Below are 22210 nucleotides of genomic sequence, written 5' to 3'. Positions count from 1 at the left end.
AAAAAAAAAAAAAAAAAAAAGAAACTGGAGCATATCCTGGAATTTATCCAGGATTTGAAGAAGTTTGTGTGATGAATGTATAGATAAATATTTACCATGGAAAAATAAAGACTTTGAGAATAGATAGTGGCATTAAAAATTTAAATATACTTGGTTAAGCTGAGTGGTGGTGCATGTCTGTAATCTCGGTGCGCTGCAAGGCTGAGGTCAGAGGACTACAGTTTCAAACCTAGTCTGGCCAGTTTAGTGACTTAGCAAGATCCTGTCTCCAAAAAACACATGCTGTTGATGTAGCTCAGTGGAAAGTCCTGGGTTCAATTCCCAGTATGGGTAGAGCTGGTTGTGGTGGTGGTGGTGCTAAGAAAAATCAATAAGTGGAACTTTGAGGAAGCCAGATGTAGTCTAATGGGAGAAGTTATACCTTGGAGCTGCTCTATCCTAGAGGATTTTAACTAAGTTTGAATGATCATCTTGCATTTGGTGAAAGAGGGGATTAGATTTACTTTCAAACATACAACTGGATAGTGATCATAAAATTGTGACTAACAAACTCAAAATGAGACATATATGAGAAAGTGCAGAAAAACTGCTAAATTGACTAAACATTGAGAAGATTTTGGACAAGAGAATGATTAAAATCTAGTAGGATTAATCGAGGGGGACTTCTGAAGGAGGAAATTTTGAGATATGGCTTAAAGTCAATAATCAACCCAGATGAGAAAGGAAGGCATTTGAGCATTTGACTGTGTGTGTGTGTGTGTGTGTGTGTGTGTGTGTGTGTGTGTGTGTGTGTGATAATGAATACAGGGGAAAGAGAGAGAGGCAGAGGTCACTAAAGATTTGACAGGTGTTTGTAAATTTTGTGTTAGAAAAAAAATTGATTATTCTGAGGCTTAGCCATAGAAGAATAATGGGAGGTTAAGTTAGAGGAAAATCTGTTGGTTAAATCCTCAGTTTTTAGGCAGGGGTCTTCATGTTATTGAATAAGATATATTTAAGGGTTTTCATACTATGTTGCTGAGATCATTAAATTTTTTCAAATGCATCTCAGAACAGTCAGTCTCCTCTGAGTTGTCACTGATGATATTTAAAACTTCTAGCCACTTTCACTTTTGTGCTTTTATACTTAATTCAGTAAGGAACAAGGTCTGACCTGTCTTTCTAAGACACCATTTGGGCATAAAAATCCTGCATGTGGCTTGTTGTATCAGTCAGTGCTCACTAGAGGAACACAGTTAATGTAAGATATATTAAATAATATGTGTAAGGCTTTACAAGGTAGGCTTACGGTAGTCATCTGCAGAATCAGGTGTGAAAGAATGTACAAGTTAAAGGCTGGGAGCTCACTGTGCGAGTTTGTATCAGGAAGTCTGCACTGAAAGGCTGAAGAGTCTGAGCTGGAAGGCTGGAGTCTGTGATGGAACCCTGGTGAGGATGTCCAATGGCAATGATGATGAAGACCTGAGCCTCTCTGAAGAAACAGAAATGATACTTCCTTCTTCTGTTTATTTATTCTATCCAGGCTACAAACCTATTGGTTGGTGCCACTCTCACTCAGGATGGGTCTTCCCTCCTCATTTAGTCCATTATTTGGACACATCCAGAACTACACTATGTCAATCAGCTAGGTATTTCTTACTCAAATTGACACAACAGTTAACTATCACACTGGACCTGTTTTGATTGTTTCTTTTTCCCCCACAGGTATGACTCTCCATGAATCTGTTAGTTTAGATGCTCTCAGTAAATATATGAAACATCTTGAAGATAGGTATGCAGAAATTAAACGATCTATGACAATAAAATATATACCAGCTCAAAAGAAGGCTGAATTAGATGAGGAAATGATTGTGTTATTAAAAAGGCGAGATGTAGCTGAAAATCTGAACAAAGAATTACAGTTTTGGTATGTAAATTGATTGTATACTTTTTAAAGTTTGATGATTTTATTTGTATTTATTTTCATATTCCACCATTTGATTTTAGGCTCAGTATGTTGTTGATGTTTTTGTCTTTGTAGTTATCAAAGACTGCAGATTGTTTCAGATGCACTTACTTCATGGGTAAAATCTGATATGAGCAGCTCATTTCAAGACTTCGTGGGCCAAATTAAAAAAACCAAAGGTTCAAGTCTGCCTGCCTGCCTGCCTGCCTGTCTAACTATCTGTTTATCTATCTGTGTAATTTTTTCCCCAGCACTGCAGATTGAAATAAGGGCCTTTTACATGGTAGGCAAGCACTTTGTCAATGAACAATATCCCCCAACTTCCTCTCTTTTTAAAAAATTTTGTGGTAGGGTCTTACTAAATTACCCCAGCTATTATGAACTTGTGATCCTCCTGCCTTAGCCTCTAAAGTACTTGGGTTTATAGGTATGTAACACCATGCCTGGCTTGTCTGTATTTTTTTAATAGCACAAATAGTGGGAAATATTGTTCCCCAGAAAGCTTAAAGAATGAGGTTTCCCTAGGCTGAGTTTAAAGAAAACTGTTAGTTCTCTGTTAGTCTTTCAGTTTCTTCCTTCCCTAGCTGGCAGATTATTGGTAAAAATCAGATTTGTCAAAGAGAAATGCCTGAAACACAGAGGAAAGTGACGGGGAGGCCAGTTGGTGGGCTGGGGATTTAGCTCAGTGGTGTTGATGCCTGCCTTGCAAATGCAAGGTCCTGAGTTCGATCCCTGGTACCACCCCACCCCCCAAAAAAGAGGTTGATATTGTTTGAAATCAGAAGCTATAATTGTTGGTATTAAAATGCGTGTTTTTTTCTATAAATAAGTAACCTCAGATATGGTGATCCTTTCAGTATTTACAGGTGACCAAGGCATTGTTGAAGAACTGCTTGAAGATCCAAGCAGGGCAAAAGATGCTGAAATTATGCTTTACTACATTGAAAGGCAAATATTTTTAAATCTTCAGTTTTCCATATTTAGGTGACTGTATATGTTTATTTGGTATACTTTTAAAAAAAATTTTGAGATAGGATCCTGCCATGTCCTTGAAGCTATCATCCAATTTGAGATCTAATCTCAGCCTCCATCCTCCTGAGCAGAGGGGATTACAAGTGTTTGCCACTGTGTCTTGATGAGTCATAGTTGTCAGCTTTATTATTATATACTTTTTGAGACAGGATCTCGCTATGTAGTTCAAGCTGGGTTTGAACTCACTATATAGCCCATGCTGGCTTCTAACTCATAATGATCCAACCTCCCAAGTGCTGGGATTACAGGAATGTGCCCCACACCTGGCTAGTTGTCAGCTTTTATATCTTTAAACTTTTAGCTGACAATTAGAAAATAAATTAGAGGTTTTTTCATAAATGCTTTGTGAGAAAAAAAACTAGAGTATAGGAGACAAGAGGATTGTAGTGTTTGTTGGTATAAACTTTATTTGTATCTTTATTGGACTCCCTATCAACTTGATGTTATTAAATGTTTTTGAGAATATTTTCTTGATTCACATTATCCTAGCCAATTCAGTATTTTTTCCTCATTATTTCTATTGTATATTTTTTTTCTTTTATTGAGTTTATTGGTACATTTTAGGTATACAATACAGTTACATTCATTATTGGGATCTTGTACCTTTACATGACAGGTCTTGGTTCTCATTTTTTCCCCTTGTCCCTGCCCTCCCTTCACCCCCTCCTCTCCTCCCCATTTAAAAATACTTTGTTTCCATTTTTTCATTTTCTCATATTTTTTCCCTTATTACCTTTCCCCTACCCTTGCCACTTTCCCTACACCTTTAGCCCTTTTCTTCCCATTTCACATTGTCAATTATCCCATTAGGATCTTGTGCACTATTATAGTTTTTCACACCAGAGAAACTATTCAGTATTTACATGTGTGACTTATTTATTTCACTTAGGAGTATATCCTCAATATGTATCCATTTTCCTATGAATGAGTCTAATTTCTCATTCTTTATGACTGAGTAGTATTCCCTTTTATAGAAAAACCACATCTTCTTTATCCAATCTTAACTGATGGGCAAATGGGCTGTTTCCAAGTTTTAGCTATTACAGACTGTGCTGCTATAAACATAGATGTGCATATATTACTCTGGTATGATTTTTTTAATTCTTTTGGAAAGATACCCAGCAGAGGGATGGCTGGGTCAAGTGGAACCTCTAGTCCCAGCTCTTTGAGGTATCTCCATATTGATTTCCATAGTGGTTGCACCAGTCTGCTCTCCCACCAACAATGGAGAAGGGTTCCTTTCTCCCCACAACCCTGCAGTAGCACGGGAACTTGCAGAAAGAATCAACAACTGGGATCTCATCTTATTAAAAAGCTTTTGCACCGCAAAAGAAACCATCAACAGAACTAAGAGACAACCTACAATGTGAGAAAAAATTTTTACCAGCTTATCCTCAAAGGACTACTATCTAGAATATATAAAGAACTCAAAACAATCAGCCCCCCCAAATATAAAGACCCAATTCAAAAATGGGCATCTGAAATGAACAGACATTTCTCAGACAAAAGAGTAACAGCAGCAAGTAAATATATGAAAAAAATGTTCCACATCACAGATCATTCAAGAGATGCAGATGAAAACAACTCTGAGATTCCACCTCACCCCACAAAGAATGGCTGTTATCAAGAAATCAACCAATTATAAAAGTATAACTTATCAAATGGCTTATTTCTTCCTAATACTTAATTTGTATAATATTTAATGGAGATACAAAGAAGACCAAGACTGTATTATTTAAAATTAATTCATATGCTATAAAGCCAATATTTAATGAACTTATATAATATTCCTAGTCTTTTTTTTTCTAAATTTTTTATTAGTATATGTGTGGAGTACATAGTAAACACATTCATCATGGGGAAATTAGTACATATACATATTGCATCTTGATCATTTTTACTTTCCCTTTCCCTACCTTCTCTCCTATCTCCCCATGTCTCTGCATCCCTTTCCCATCCTTTAAAAAAGTAACTTTGATTCACTGATCCTTTATTTTTTTATTATTTGCTCTGTTTTTTTTTTTTTTTTGAGACAGGGTCTTGCTATATAGTTCCGGCTGGCCTTGAACTCACTGCAATCCTCCTATCTCAGCCTCTTGAGTGCTGGGATTCCAGGTGTGCACCATGGAATGAACACCCAGCTATTTTTTAAAATTATTCTCAGTTTTTTTTATTATTCTCAGTTTCATTAATTTCACTCTGATCTTTTAAATTTCTTTCCTCTATTAGGTTCAGATTGGCTTTATTTGTAAGACCTTGAAATGCTCTACTAGATTATTTATTTGTGATCATGCTATCCTTTTTATGTATGTACTTTTAACTATAAATGTCTCTTTTAGAACTGCTTTTATTTTCTCCTAGGTTTTAATATGTTGTACTTCCATTATTATTTGATTCTTGGAAAGTTTTTATTTCTTCTGTTATCCACTGATAATTCAGTAGTGTATTAGTTAATCTCCATGGGTTTGTATGGTTTCTGTGACTTCTTTTGCTATTGATTTCTAGCTTCATTTCTCTCTGACCCAGTAGTTTACAGGAGATTATTTAAATTTTTTTGTATTATTTAAACATTCTTTATGGCCTAAGATATGGTCAATTTTTTTTTTTTGAGACAGGGTCTCACTATGTAGTTGAGACCTGGAACTCACTGTGTAGCCCAGGCTGGTCTCAAACTCACAGCAATCCTCCTGCCTCAGCCTCCCGAGTGCTGAGATTACAGGTGTGCGCCACCACACCTGGCTGATATGGTCTATTTTGGACAAAAAAATTCCCTGCACTGTTGAGAAAAATTTGTGTTTTGTTGCTGTGGAAAACTATGTAGATATCTGTCAAGTCTATTTGTTCAATGGTATAGTTTAACTCTGATATTTCTTTGTTGATTTTTTTGTTTGGTTGACCTGTTTAATTGTGAAGGTGGGGTATTGAAGTCTCCCATTATGAATATACTGGTGTCTGTCTGTCCTTTTTAAGTCCAGTAGTTTTTGTTGAGTATTTTCTTCAGTGGTGGTTTAGTGGTCATGTATTTCTTCTTCATGGAAAGTCTTTATTTCTCTGTCAATTTTGAAAGCTAATTTTGCAGATATAAAAGTCTGGATTAGCAAGGCGTGGTGGTGCATGCCTGTAATCCCAGCACTCAGGAGGCTGAGGCAGGAGGATCGCTACATAGTGAGTTCCAACTACATAGTGAGACCCTGTCTCAAAAAAACTAAACAAAACAAAAAAAAAGTCTGGGTTGATAGTTGTTATAGGGCATGAAAAATTTCACACTAAACTCTCTTAGCTTTAAAGTTTAAGAAATTAGGGTTACTCCATTATATTGCCCTGAAGTTGACAACAGTTTCTGGCCTTACCTTGTTTTTGCAGTCATTGAAACATAGTAAGATTCAACAAAGCTGCAACAATACCATCCTTAACAATTTAGAAAAAATTACAATAATAATAGATACGAAGACAAATCAAACAATATTGACATACAATAAATAGCTACTAAAAGTAACCACTATACCACCAATAACAATAGGAAAAAATTCTCTAATAATAGTATGGAGTCATCCAAATAGTTAAATATTAATAGAAGCTTACTAGTACTAATAGTAAAAATGGAGGGGATGGGGAAAAGAAAAATGAAAGACATAATATTTGAAAAAGAAAGAAAAGGAGGATGAGGAGAGAAGAGACAATTCAACTAAAGCATAAAAGAAAGTTAATAGGATTAGGTAAAAGTAATAGAAAATCCCTACTATCTCCAACTAGCTTTATGGCCTGTGAGCTCTTGAGGTCCCTCCCTTGCACCAGAGGCCCCTCTGTTTATACAGTTGCCAGGATGTAGCAGTTGTCCAAGCCAAGGTGTACCCTGATGATGTTGGCAGATGGGGAAAGCTTTGTGCTGAAAGTAAGCAATGAAAGGGGCCAAGCAGTCTGTGTGACTTAACTGTCAGCACTTTCATATCCAGCCCCTCAGAAAATCACGTGTCCTTCACAACTGAGCTTGCTGCTGCTTAAACGTCTGAAGGGATCTGTGACTATCCCATCACCTTTGAGTCTGTTTCTTGTGGCTATCTCCCACCCAGTCACCGTGGTAGGGTGAACCCAGAGACCTTGACGTGTAGTTGTTCTGTGCCTTCTGATTCTTGGAGTAGCTGCCTCTTATTCAATACATTCTTTCCCAAAATGGCTTCTGATTATATCACTTCCAAATGTGGCCGATGCTGCAGTGAATTTCTTCTGTAATTCCAGCCTGCCATGTGGAAGGAGTCACTTTCAGAGTAAAATCCCACACTGTATTTGCAGCTTGCAGTAACCATGGGCTTTTCTTAGGGCTACTCACTCCATTGTGTCGCCCTGGGGTTGACAACCCTACCTGGGCTTACCTTGTGTTTGCAGAGAAGGGCTCTTCTGAGGGAGCCAGGGTTACATTCTTGACTGCTTCATTCTTTCCTCTGAATTGTCTTCACTTTCTCCAGTTTCTTTATGGTTTCTGGTTTTCCTTTCAGCACTTTCTTGATTCCTTTGGCTGCTTTTTCTTTTTATCATTTTCCAGATGTCTTGATTCCAGCCTGGAGAGGCTCTTTGCTGCCAGCTTTTACTATTTTAAATCTCTAAAATCCCTAGTTTTACATGTTGAAACAGTTTTTCCTTGCCTATTTGCTTTTTGTTATGATTACTCACTGCAGAAGTGAGTAAAGATAATTTTAAGTGGGCACCAGAGCTGGCATTGTTTCCTTATACTCTATCAACTTTGATATAACACAACCCTTGTTGAGATGGAAGGTTTTATATATTTTGCTTGATATTATGTTAGTGGTTCCTGCTCCTTCACGTGTTCTACATTCATTTGTAATGCTTTGTAAATCTTGTTTGCCATAGATTTATTAATTGTGAGGTCAGAGCTGTATTGAAGACCTTTCAATAGGAAGAGGAGCAGAGGCTTAAGTTACTGAACTGTGATTCTCCTTGTGTTAGTCTGTTAGTTAATTGGAAGTCTGATGCCTGGCAAGGCAACATAGGCTATGTAGGTCACCTCTTGATCTCTACTTTGGCTGACTTTACATTCAATTATTTTTTCTAGAGCTGGGGATTTAGCTCAGTGGTTCCAGTACCAAACAACAACAACAACAACAACAACAACAACAACAACAACAACAACAACAACAAAACTTCTAGGATGAGTTTCTAAGCAAATTGCTCCTCCCCCCATATGCCTTTTCATCTTGAGATAATATAGAGCAAATTCTGAGCTCACTGTAAATTGACTTCAAGTTCTTACTTTCCATTCTCTATGACTTTCTTTAAGTACTACTCTAGGAATAAAAAATAAGAGGTTCAAAATCAGCTGGAAAGTGAGAGTATATGCTAACACAAAACAACCCCATCCCAGAATATTAAAGATTTGAATGAACATCTTACACCATGAATGAATCTAGTTATGGTTTATTCGGATTGCTTTGTTTTTCCTTGGTTTTTTTGAGATAGGTCTCCCTATGTAGTTCAGATTGCCCTGGAACTCACTATGTAGCCCAGGCTGGTCTCGAACTCATAGCAATCCTCCTGCCTCAGCCTCCCGAGTGCTGGGATTACAGGTGTGAGCCACCACACCCGGCAGGATTGCTTTTTGGTTTTCTATATTATGCCACTATTTAATTTGTATTACATATTTCTAATCAGTGTTATTTCTTTTTTGTGCATACCATTATAATGCATTATAAAATGCAATGGTTATAGGTTCAATGAATTAATCGCACTTGGTGAATATGAAAAGGCAGCTTGTTTTGCAGCAAATAGTCCTAAAAGAATTCTTCGAAACATGAATATAATGAATAAATTTAAGGGTAAGTCTTTCTCTTTGAACCTTATATATTGTAAATTATACTTTTTCCCCTTGACAGAATGGAAAGAATATTAACTGAGGGGCTGACAATCTAGGATACAGTCCTATTTGTGCCACTTACTGATTCCTTATCTGTAGCATGACAAGATTTGATTAGATTTTTCTAAATTAAGTTAAGGAAACATTTTGAGTGTATGAAAAGCATGGAGAAAGATGTTTATCCTCATGAATTCATGATGAAGATTTAGTAAATGTTATATCAGATGTGTGGTGATGCACACTTGTAATCCCTGCACTCCTGGGGCTGAGTAGGAGAATTGTGAGTTCAAGTGCAGCCTGGGCTATGTCGTGAGCCCCTATCTCAAAAAAAAAAAAGAAAGAAAGAAAGAAAAAAAGACTAGTTAATGTTTTGTCATATTTGCTCCAGATCCTTTGGAAAATCAACTTTCTTGTGGTAAATTGACAAATATACAATAGACTGTACATACCTAAATATACTGTAAACATACAGTAAGTTTTGACACATGTATGTATCCTACGACATCATCACCCAAAAGTTCCCTCATCCTCCTCAGTAATTCTCTTCCCACTGCTTCCTACTTCTCTTACCCATCTCTTCACAGCCTCTCCTCCAGTCTGCAGGCCACCACTAGTCTCCTTTCATAGAGTAACCACAGGTTAGTTTGCACTTTCTATAATTTTATATAATTCCAGCCATACAGTAGGATATTCTTTTTTGACTTATTACTCTTAAGCATAAACATTTTGAAATTTGTATTGATGGATCTATCAATAATTGATTTCTTTTACTGATGAATAGTATTCCATTGAATGAATATAATCCTTTATCAGCTACATGATTTGCCAATATTTTCTCTTTTCATTCTCTCAAGAATGTCTTTATCTAAGACTAAAAGTTTTTAATTTTTTTTGATGTACAATTTGTGAAAATTTTTTTTTCATGGATCATGATTTTAGTGTCATACCTAAGAAATCTATGCCAAATCCATAAAAAAGTTTTCCTTTTTTTAATAAGAATGTTATAGTTTTCACTTAGGCCTATAATCCACTTTGAATTAGTTTTTGATATATGCTAAGGTGTTTTGTTTTGCCCTATAGTTATCCTGTCATCCCAGGACAATGTATGTATGTATGTATGTATGTATGTATGTATGTATTTATTTATTTATTTCATCACCATCATCATCATCATTATTGCAATGATGGAGGTTGAACCCAGGTCCATATACATACTAGGCAAGGGCTGTACCCTGAGTTATGTCCCCAGCACTTGTTTTGTGTTTTGAGATGGAGAGTTTCTCTGTGTTGCCCAGACTGGACTTGAATCCACATGAAAGAGGTCTTCAGAACTGCTTTGAAAAGTGACAAGAACGATGGGATTACTGGCCAGATATGGTGGCATATGAGTTTGAGGCCTGAACTACATAGTGAGACCCTGTCTCAAAACTGCCCCCACCAAAGAATGACAGGATAGGTTTGTTTGGAGCAAGGGGGTAGGATTTTGAGGAGGATTAATGGTAATGTGTCTTTTATTGTAATACTTGAAAATTTAAAGATTCACTATATACTTTGATCACTCTTTGAATAATTTTTTAAGTTAAAAAATACAATTGAATTTTATATACTAGTCTTGTATCTTTTGAATTTGCTAAAATAATTTATTCTGATGCCTTCTTACAATGCTGTAAATGGATGATCATATCATCTACAGTAGAGACAGTTCTAATTTTCAGTCTAAATGCCTATTTCTTTTTCTTTTTTTCTTGTGCTATCCAGATCAATCCTCCATTACAGTTTTAAATACAAGTTGTGAGAATGGATATCTCTATCTTGTTCTTGATCTTAGGGATAAAGCATTTAGACATTCGTTATTAAGTATATTAACTGTAGGTTTCCACAGGTGTCCTTTCTGAAGTTAGAAAAATTCCCTCGTATTCATGGTTGATGAGACTTGGATCAGGAATGGATATTAAATTTGTGAAATGTTTTTTTCTAGATTTATTGAGTTGATTATGTGGGTTTTTGTTCTTATCATAGAAAGATAATGTATTGTCTTCATGCGGGAAACTACAAAATTCAGTGATTTTACTGTAATTATAGGGATGCAAACCCATCCTCGTAATCTAATTTTAGAATATGCTTATCATTTTTTAAAGTGTACTCATTAATCGTACCTTATGCCCATTAATTTCTCACTCCTTAGTCGCTGAACTCTCTCCAATCCCTAGGCAACCACCAGTATGCTTCCTACTGATATAGGTTTTTCTATTCTGAACTTTTCATGTAAATAAGACCATACAATATGTAATTTTTTTTACTGTCTTTTGTCACTTAGCATAATGTTTTTGAGATTCGTTATGTTGCAGAAGTACCAGTAGTTCATTCCTTTTTATGGCCAGATAACATTCTGTTATATGAAAATACATTTCGTTTATCCATTCATCAGTTGATGGTTTTCTCCACTTTTCAGATATTATGAATAATGGTTGTATGAATATTTGTGTGCAAGTTTTTATAGGGATATATTTTTAATTCTCCTAAATAGATACCTAGGGTTAAATTGCTGGGTTTCTTTTTTTTTTTTCTCTCATATGAGAGATTGAACTTGTGACCTTGTACTTGCGAGGCAGGTGGTGGGACCACTGAGCTAAATCCCCAGCACAATTGCTGGGTTTCTTGGTAACTCTGTGTAACAATTTAGAAACTGCTAAACATTTGGTTGCACCATTTTCCATTCCCATCAGTAATGTATAAGGAGCCTGGTGTGGTGGTCCACACCTATAATCTTAGCACGTTAGGAGGCTGACACAGGAGAACTGAAAGTACAAATCCAAACTAGGCAGTTTATTTATTTATTTTTTCAAACTAGGCAGTTCAGTGACTTAGCGAGACCCTGTCTCAAAATTTAAAAAAGGGGGAGAGCTGGGGATATAGCTCAGTGCAGAGGTCCTAGGTTCAATCCGCAGTAACCCAGGGAGGAAGGAAAGAAGGAAGGGAGCAATGAAGGGAGGGACGGAGAGAGGGAGGGAGGGAACAAAAAAAGAAAAGAAAAAGTGTAAAGGGTTCCAATAGTTTTACATCCTTATCAAAACTTGTTATTGTCTGTTTGTGTGTGTGTGTGTGTGTGTGTGTGTGTGTGTGTGTTTGTTTTTGAGGCAGGGTTTCCTTTCGTAGTCCAGGTTGACCTTGAACTCACTATGTAGCCCAAGATGGCCTCAAATTTATGGTGATCCTCCTGCCTCAGCCTTCCCAGGGCTGGGATTACAGGCATGTGCCACCATGCCTGGCTCTCATTAAGCTTTTCATTTGCATATCCCTACTGACTTCAAAATGTTGAACATCTTTTTATGTGCTTATTGACCATTTATATTTCTTCTTTGGAGAAAAGTGTATTCTTTATTTTTGTTATGTTATTGAATTGCAAGAGTTCTTTATTTGTTCTAAATAAAAATTCTGTATCAGCTGGGCATGGTAGTACTTGCCTATAATCACAGACTTTTGGAAGCTGAAGCAGGAAGTGAGATTGTCTCCAAAATGAAAAGTCTTATCAGATTTTGCAAATATTTTCTTCCTGTCTGTAGGTTGTCTTTTTATTTTCTTTATGGAATTTTTAATCAAAAGTTTTGGCCAGGCATGGTGTCACATGCCTATAATCATAGCACTTGGGGTGGCTGAGGCAGGAGGATCAGCATGAATTTGAGGCCAGCCTGGGCCACGTAGTGAATTCAAGGCCAATCTGAACTACATAGAGAAACCTTGTCTCAATAAATACATAAAAAGTTTTTAATTTTCATGAAGTCCAACTCACTGATTGCCATGGTGTAGATATAGTTGAAGAATATTTCCCAAGGTTTAGTGTGGTGGAAGTTTGGTACCCACTGTGGCGATATTAAGAGGTGAGCAGACATTTGCACATGAGGCCTAGTGGGAGATCCCTTGGTCACTGGGATACTCACTAAGGAGGAATGGATGCTGATCTCACAGAGTGAGTTAGTTGTTCTTTTGATTGGTTGATATTAAAGAACCAGCGTGGCCTCTCCCCATCTCTCTGCCTTCTTGTCTTACCATGTGATATTTGCATCTTACATGTATTCCTGCTTTGTGATTTTTTTGCTGTCTGTGAAGTTCTCACTGTAGGTCCCATAGCTGAGATGGTCCCATGCCTTTGAACCTCCAGAACTGTGAGCTCTACATGAATTTCTTGTCTTTGTAAAATATCCAGCCTTGGGTATTTTATTATAATAATAATAGAAAACAGACTAATATACCAATATTATCTTTTATGAGTGTGCTTTTGGTGTTAGAGTTAGGAAATCTCTGCCTAACATAAGGTCACAAAGATCTACCCCTTCATTTTCCTCCAAGAGGTTTTATGTATTTAGACCTATGATTTACTTTGAGTTAGTTTTTATATATGGTGTGAGGTATAGGAGTCCAGTTTCATTCTTTTGCATGATTGGTTGCATTTTGTTTGCCAGCATTGTGTTGAGGATTTTTGCAACTAAATTCATTAAAAATATTGGCCTGTAGATCTCTTTGTCTGGTTTTGGAATCTGAGTAGTAATGCTAGCTTTCAGGAATGACTTTGGGAGTTCTGCATCCCTTTCAGTTTCATTAGAGATCTTGAGGAGTACTAGTGTTAGATCTTCCCTGAAAAGGGACATGAAATAAAAATCTGGGAAATAGAATATTTTGGTTTACTAAGGAAAAATAATTTGATGAATTAAGAATTCAAATTCATTGGTTGCATATACAATTTAAATTTTAAAATGAATTGTCATGCTGATATTTTAGTGATGCTAATATGAGGTTGAGATACCCTGTTTGGTCATTGGCAAGCCTACATATAAATTTCAAGATCCCAGTTTGTCATTCTCACTGAATTATTTTCAAAGTTAGGGTGTGTCATACGTGACCTAGCCATTAACAAATATTGAACACGTTTGTGTCTTTCCACAATGTCAAACTTTATTGAATAATAATACATTCATAAGCTACATAAATTTTATCATCTTTGTCTGGCTGAGTACTCAAAATTTCACTCTATAGCCAATAAGCCAGTCAGTCATAGTTTGTTTGATTGATAAATTTTTTGAGACAAGGTCTTACTATGTAGTTCAGGCTGGCTTTGAACTCCTATTGGATTCTCCTTTATCAGTCTCTTGAGTGCTGGGATTACAGATATGAGCCACTGTGCCCAGAAATCATAGGTTCTTTTATTATCTTCGTTGCTAAAATCTATGGCCCTCAAGTTACACTCCACACTTTGCACAGTAATATACAAGTTACTGAACATCTAAGAAAGGGTTAACAACAGCTGCAGGATTTCAGGAGGCAGAACTAAAAGTAAAGGCAGAAAGCCCAGAGATCTGAAAAGTCACCATAGGTAACCAATTCAGATCAGGCCACCTATGCCTAAGGCAGAGCTTGTTTGAAGTATGGGCTTGTTGAAATTGCAGAGTTGGGCTGGGGATGTAGTGCAGTGGCTCCATGCCTGCCTGGTAAGTGCAAGGTCCTGAGTTTGATCCCCAGTGCCAAAAAAAACCAGAAATTACAGAGTTGATTCAAAGTCCAAGTCTGGACAGCAAACACTTTGAGTGCACTGCATCAAGAAGGGAGACCAAGGTAAGGTGAAACTGTAGGGCAGAAGAACTGGAGTTTGTCACCTGTTAATCTCAGGATGCAGTCACCATGTGGTCTGATGAGATAATAGGTCAACATGTGTCATCACCATGCCCCCCCTTTTTTTACATGATTCTGGGCTTGTTTTTCTCTGATATATATATCAGAGAATATATATATATATATATATATATATTCTCTGATATATATATCAGAGAAAAACAAGCCCAGAATCATGTAAAAAAAGGGGGGGCATGGTGATGACACATGTTGACCTATTATCTCATAGGATCAAACTTAGAACCTTGCCCTTGCGAGGCAGGTGTTGGAACCACTGAGTTAAATCCCTGGCCCTCTCCAATATAACTTTGATGTCCTGTGTCCATGTTCCTCTGATTTAATTTGTTGAGTTTACAAGTGCTATTTTTTATTATCATGTTAATTGATTTGTTGGTTTATCTTTTATGATTGTGCTGTTTAGGTAGGAGGCATTTTGTTTTGTTTTGGGTTTTTTAAAATTAGCTTGATATATCCAACATCTGGTGGCCATCTATCTGCACAGACAAGCTGACAAGTTATTCTCCCTCAGCGCTTGCACTCAAAATGAAGCAAACTGCTGTTATGAGATGGAGTCACTGGGGGCAAAGCACAGCCTAAAAGCTATGCTTCTGTATAGCATGGAGTAACTCACAGCAGGGCACAGTCTGTTCTACACAGGGTGTGTCTGAATAAATATGCTGCTCTGAATATCTAGTTTGAGTGGTCATAGAGCAATATAGTTTGCCTGAGGAATTTATCCTTAATGTATTTGCAACTGCATCTTTTGTTTTCAAGTCCTATTTTTTCTTTGATCATGGCAGATTTACACTGTTAATGGGACACACCTCTGACTTAGAAAATAAATTTATTTTTTCATAGTTCAGGAAGCCAGAAGTCTGAAATCAAGGTGTCAAAAGGTTTGTTACCTCCTGCAGGATCTTGAAGAGGTCTCCTAGCTTCTGTTGTCTATCAGGAATTTTTGGCATCTCTTGGTTTATAGACAAATTACTTTAATGTCTACCTCCGTCTTCACATGACATGGATAATGCTATTCAGTTAATATCCAAAGTGTGAAGTTTAATCTATAAATACTTTAAAGTTTTAGAAAATACAAAGAGATGAAAATAGTAATCTGAAATTAGAAAAAGAAAACTATTTCTTAAGGTATCTAACTCAAAACCTTTCTTCTTTTATAGCTCTTGGGAAAATAAGAGGAAAGCCTCTTCCATTACTCTTATTTTTTGAGGCTATATTTAGCACAAGTCATGCTTTTAGATATCCTGTTGATGCATATCTAACTTTGGAAGGAATCAAATGTGGATTGTCTGAAAAAAGGTTTGATTTAGTTATCAACTGGGTCACCCAAGAAAAGTAAGCAAAATTCAACTTTTACTCCATTTTCATATCTGGTTAATACAGTTCTCAAAAATATAACAGTTTTCTTATCAACACACTATTTAAGCATGTGTTTTAGGACCTTATGGCAATTAATTAGTTAGGAAGTATTTATGAAGGGTTCATCGAGTAGTGAGGATCAGTCACAATGAGACCAGAAGAGTTGATTCACAGTAGTTCACAAAATGATTCTTGATGACTTCATGGTAAATGGAAGTTGGATGATAAGGAGGGAGAAGGAGCATAAGTATCACACTGCTTTGGAGGGAACGACAGGAACCTGGTTCCAGACATGCTGTGGAATACGTAGAAAAGACAAAAGATAAATCCAGGAGATATATAAGCTGGAAGAACATGGACCAAGGTAACATTTAAAACACATAAATCAACAAGGATAGACAGGAGGTGGCTTCTTGGAGCTCCATTTCAATACAGATTGGCAGATTTGTGCTAGCTCTTATAGGTTAGGTTCCTAGAACCAAAGCTTGAGACAGGAATTTTGGTGCACAGTTTGATAAAGAGAGCTTCTCAGGAAATACCTATTAAGGATTGAGTGATGCAGTATAGAGAAGTGACATTGTGGCCTCTGACAAAGTCGGCTTGGCCTACTTTATAAAGCATGGCTCTGGAGCATAAACCGTACTACAGAGCTGTACTCCCTTGAGGCAGGGGACTGGCCTTTTGTCCTTATTTATCAGATTGCCAAGGGCTGTGGGCTACCTAGAGGAGGTGGGAGCACATAGATTCCCAGGGACAACAACAGTATGCTCTCGCAGGAGGTACCTATGAGTCACTGGCAGCCAACACCCAGAGCAGCTGAAAAGGGTACCCTGGCCCAGTATGGAGGGTTTAGATGGGGTATCTATCCCAGTCAATCCATGTGCACAACATAGTTCTGTTTGTTTTTCATATTAAGTTTGCTCCATCTAGGTGCAACTTTTCTGGGTTGTGTAATTGTAATTCTTGGAAGACTTATAAGAGGGTCAGAGGAAAAAATCAGAGCTTCTGCTACTACAGTTGGTCTTAGGTCTGTAATTTGGTTTTTACAATTTTATTGAGGTATAATTTATACAATAAGCATAAGTAAGGTATACCATTTGATGAGCTTATAAAAAACTTTATTTTTTCATTTTTATTTTTATTAGTACATGTTTGCATCACATAATAATTACATTACTTTTGAGGAATTGGTACATTCACATAATATATCTTAATTCTTTTTAATTTCCTTTCCCTCCTCTTGTTCCCTTCCCTCTATCACTTAATCCCTTTTGCATTTGAATAAAATATCTCCCTACTTCCTTTTATCTGTCTTTTATTTTGCTCTTTATTTATATTTTGAGTTTCTCATATAAGAGAAATCATGTGGTATTTAAGTTTCTGTGTCTGATTAGTTTCACTTAATTGGGACACCGGGGATTGAACTCGGGTCCTTGCTCTTGCAAGGCAGGCCACCGAACCACTGAGCTAAATCCCCAGCCCTGTTTCACTTAATATTATAGTCTTAAGGTGTATCCATTTTCCTGCAAATGACTCAAGTCTATCTTTCTTTATAGTATTGCATTGTATATAAAAATCATATTTTCGTCTGTTATCTTTTGATGGATGTACAGGCCACTTTGAACTCGGGTCCTTGCTCTTGCAAGGCAGGCCACCGAACCACTGAGCTAAATCCCCAGCCCTGTTTCACTTAATATTATAGTCTTAAGGTGTATCCATTTTCCTGCAAATGACTCAAGTCTATCTTTCTTTATAGTATTGCATTGTATATAAAAATCATATTTTCGTCTGTTATCTTTTGATGGATGTACAGGCCACTTCCAAGATTTAGCTATATGAATTGTGCTGCAATTAACATGGGTATGTTGTATCATTGTAATATGATGTCTTTAACTCTTTAAGGAAGATACCTACATGGGGAATAGCTGGGTCAAATGGTATTCCTAGTTTTAGTTTTTTGAGGAATGTCCACATTGATTTCCGTAGTGGTTGCAACAGTTTACATTCCCACCAACAACGTAGAAAGGTTTCTTTCCCTTTAGCCTCACCAGCATTTGTTATTTGATTTCTTGATAATAGCTATTCTTTCTGGAGTAAGGTGGTATCTCAGTGTTGTTTTTTTTTGGGGGGGTGCCGGGGATTGAACTCAAGTCCTTGTGCTTGCAAGGCAGGCCACCGAACCACTGAGCTAAATCCCCAGCCCTTCTCAGTGTTGTTTTAATTTTCACCTCTCTGATAGCCAACCATGTTGAACATTTTCTCATGTCATTGTCCATTTTTTTTCCTTGGTCATTTGTACTTCTGAGAAATGTTTATTCATTTCAGTTGCCCATCTTTTGATGGCATCTTTTATTTTGGGGAGTTTTTATCTGTATAAGGTCTCTGTATAGTCTAGACACTAGTCCTCTCTCTGAGAGGACTTGCTCATAGATCTACTTTTAGAAGTTCCTGAAAGACCCCTCTTAGAGTTGTTAGTTGGACTGTGAGCAGTGAACACAAGAGAACTTTAGGCAAACAGAATATGATGAGGTGTTTGGGAGTGGAGAAGGAGAGGGAAGTCCCTAGGTCCATTTTCCAGCCCTGCATTGTTACAGAGGTAGCAACATCATAGTGGTGACCATTTGAAAAATAAAATAATGGTATTAAAAAGAGGTTAATTAGTAATAGTATTAAGAAGAGATATTAATAATGGTATTAATACTAAACTACACCAGTCACTATGTACTAAATGCACGCAATGTACTAAAATACAGTGGTATTAATATAGAATACTGAAATTTTAAAAAAATGCTGAAATTATTCATTTTTCCTGGTATTCCAGCCACAATATTGACTCTAATTTACTTGTCCTTCTTTAGGAAATAATATGATTATATTTATTAAAACATGTATTTTGGTATGTAAGTGTGGAAATCAAGGAATTGCTTAACAGATCATTGATTTTTACTCAAACTGCCTTCTGATTTTAGACCCACTGTTCTGCTTCCCACCCTGATAAACACAGAGTGCTTTATTTTCTGAATTTTGAATAGGGATATTTTGTAGAGGTTTCAGGATTTCATTTTAGTGTTATCAGCAGTTAGTTCAGTGTATACAGACTTCAAAGTTATTTTTGTAGCCATTAATTAAAAATACAACTAAAGCTCAATTTCCATATAACCAATAATTAGGAGTGAAATTTTTAATCATACCCAGCTGTTCTTTTGGCGCATGCTGGTAGTTTCTAGGTGGAGTTACTGTGATGGCACAGATGGTTCACTTCAATTGTGTATGAAGATGGAATATTAAAATACCATCACAAATGAGGCTGATGTAGCTCAGTTGTAAAGCTCTTGCCTAGCATACATGAGCCCCTTGGTTCCACTCCTAGCACTGGGGGAAAAAACTTATGACAAATGAAATCTATTCAACCGAACTGTCTTGTTTGTTTGTTTTTGTTTATTGTTTGCACTGAGACAGGGTCTCGCTGTGTAGTTCAGGAGGCCTTGAACTCATTTTGTAGCCCATGCTGGCCTCAAACTCATGGCAGTCCTCCTGCTTCAGCCTCCTGAGTGCTGGGATGACATGTGTGCACCACCACACCAGCTTTTTTCGGCCGAGTTATCTTAAAATAACTGCTTCTTTTAGTCTCCCTTAGTAAGCACAGTTACATCCTTTTCTCCTGTTGCTTTTTATAAATCTATTTAAAAATTTTTAAAAACAGTGCTGTCACACTTTATCTTCCTTTTAATACAAATTAAAATCTCTATAAAATCTCTCACTAATTATGGGGTGAAATGGTTCTCACTATCTTTAAAAACATTTAATAGTTTCTTACATTCTATAGGGTTTAGAACCTAGGTATACTCCAGATAATTTCTGAGAATATTGAGACCTCCAATTATAACATAATTTTTGTTTACCTTGCAATTTTAAATCTCACTAGTCCTTTCAGGGAATTTTTAACCTTATTTATAGGTTTTTTTAAAAAAAACTTGGTCTTAGTTTCACCAAAATGTCTTCCCCCAAAGGAATATATGCTGATTATTTTTGTTGTTAAGTCTCAGATATATTTAATTTCTACTACATCATCTATTGCCTATTGATCTGGAATTCTTATAGGCTATAGAAAATCCAGTTCCACTGTATTGGATTTTCAAATATTTCAGCATTAGCCAGTCATCAAAAGTTCTCTAATGTGTGCCTTATCGATCCTCTTGCTCTAGGCTAACATTTTCTGAGGAGGCTGGTGATGTGATTAGTGATTATGGGGAGAAGGACACTTTTAACAAGGACAAGTGTTTAGCTTTAGCTCAAATTATCTACAGCAAATGTGGCCTGCATAAGAAAGCTCTTCTATGCCTGTGTAAACAGGGTCAGATTCATGGGGCCATGGAATACTTACAACACTGTAAGGACTTTACTTCAGGTAAGTAAAAAAGCCTACTTATTTTTATACGGTCAAATTCTGGACTTTAATTATAAGATTACTCATAATAGCAGATATAACTTTACATCATAACATCTATTTTATACATACTGGTAAGTAGATTTCCTCTGTATTTTTTTTATGAAAATAAGATGCTGGTAGTTGGCTTTCAATGGCAAATATTCAGCTTCCTTATGCATTTTTTCAAAAGAAACATTTAGTAACTGGACAATAATAGGAATATATAAAAGACAAATTAAAGATAAATTTAGTGGATATTCTTGTCTATGCTTTGGGAATGTCCAACCTGCAGCTTTCCTTTTTCCTACTTAAAAAAAAAGTTATAAAAATATTTTAAAATAAAGATTTCATTTATATACTTTATATTATAAATTTCATTTGAAGCTCAAAAAAAGTCTACTTCAAAGGAGGGCGTAAGAATACAAGTGGGACACACTAATTAATATGTTGTAAACATTAGAAATGACAAATTAGTGAAATAATGTTCATTTTGAAATTTTTATTTTTAATTTTTAAATTTAATTTAATTTTTTTAGTACCAGAGATTGAATTTAGTACCTTACACTTGTGAGGCAGGCGTGGTGTCACTGAGCTAAGTCCCCGGCCTTGATTTCGGAATTTTTAAACACCTACGTTGTAATTGGGTGATTGAATGAATTATAGACAGTAGGATGATGCTGATTGGATGAGTAGATCTCTTACTGTGAATTAGTGCAGAAGTAACCATACTGTACAGGGAGTCCTGAAACCTCCCCGTTTCTCATGCTTTGCCAATCTTGATCTTATGTTATTCTATGTTATACTCTTAAATACATATATATTTTAGTAACATGAGATGTAATTTTCCTATCTTTTAAGCCTTGATAATTATTCTCAGAATTTATTATAAGATGATAATAACTTGAACAAAAATTAGAAGGTAGAAACAATGCTTTAAAAAAGCATTTTGCTCTTTTTAATTTTTAATGAGAAACAACCACAGATTCTTAGGGTATCGTTTTTGACCTTGGGGTACAGATTCAGTTTGGTAATACTAGAAATACTTTCTCTCAGATTTAAACCATCAGTTTTACATTTACAAAAATTTTTTAAAAATTTTTATTGGTACATTTAATGTATACAATATAATGTCATTTTTTTGTTTGAAATTTGTACCTTTACATAATCAACCTTGGTTCTTATTTTTTCCCTCATTCCCCTGCCCTCCCTTTAACTACTCCCTCTCTCCCTAACTACAAAGACCTTATTTCCATTTTTTTTCATTTTCTCGTATAAATTCTATTCCCTTCTTTCCTTTTCCCTACCCCTCCTGTTTCCCCTTCCTCTTTGTCCCTTTTCTTCCTATTTCACATTACCTATTATACCTTTTAGTCCTTATTTGCACTTTCAGTTTCTCACACAGAAACTATTTGGTATTTGCATGTGTGTGTCTTATTAATATCACTTAAGAGTATCACCTCAGTGTGCATCCATTTAGCTATAAATGTTGCTAATTTCTCATTTTTTATGGCTGAGTAGTATTTTTTTAAAAAACACATTTTTTTTATTAGTCTCCCATTGATGGGCAGTGGGCTGCTTCCAAGTTTTAGCTATTACAAATTGTGCTATGAACATGGGTGCACATATATTGGTATGGTATGATTTTTTTAATTCATTAGGGAAGATACCCAGCAATGAAATAGCTGGGTCAAATGGGACTTGCAATCCTAGTTCTTTGAGGTATCTCTGTACTGTTTTCCACAGTGGTTGCACTCCCACCAGCAGTGGAGCTGTGTTCCTCTTTCCCCACAGCCCCATCAGCATTTGTTATTGTTTGATTTCATGATAGCAGCCATTCTTTCTGGGGTGAGATGGAATCTCAGCATTGTTTTCATTTGTGTTTCTTGAATGATCAGTGATG

General features: G+C 36.3%; 1 protein-coding gene across 6 annotated transcripts in view; it reads left to right on the top strand.

The window, feature by feature from the left end:
- Positions 1-22210, top strand: part of Clhc1 (clathrin heavy chain linker domain containing 1) — a 64941-nt gene that overhangs the window by 25251 nt on the left and 17480 nt on the right. For 5 of the 6 annotated variants that reach the window (XM_033764019.1, XM_010615843.3, XM_010615845.2 and 2 more), the window contains 6 exons: positions 1705-1906; positions 2021-2124; positions 2803-2893; positions 8699-8805; positions 15683-15857; positions 20087-20289. In XM_033764019.1, coding sequence (XP_033619910.1) covers positions 1705-1906; positions 2021-2124; positions 2803-2893; positions 8699-8805; positions 15683-15857; positions 20087-20289 — 882 coding nt within the window. The remainder of the gene's footprint in view (positions 1-1704; positions 1907-2020; positions 2125-2802; positions 2894-8698; positions 8806-15682; positions 15858-20086; positions 20290-22210) is intronic. The other variant, XM_033764020.1, reaches the window with a different exon arrangement.

Source organism: Fukomys damarensis, unplaced genomic scaffold (assembly GCF_012274545.1).
Source record: "Fukomys damarensis isolate Sample0158 unplaced genomic scaffold, DMR_v1.0_HiC HiC_scaffold_2, whole genome shotgun sequence".
Classification (NCBI taxonomy): domain Eukaryota; kingdom Metazoa; phylum Chordata; class Mammalia; order Rodentia; family Bathyergidae; genus Fukomys; species Fukomys damarensis.
This window is presented reverse-complemented; position numbering and strand designations above follow the sequence as displayed.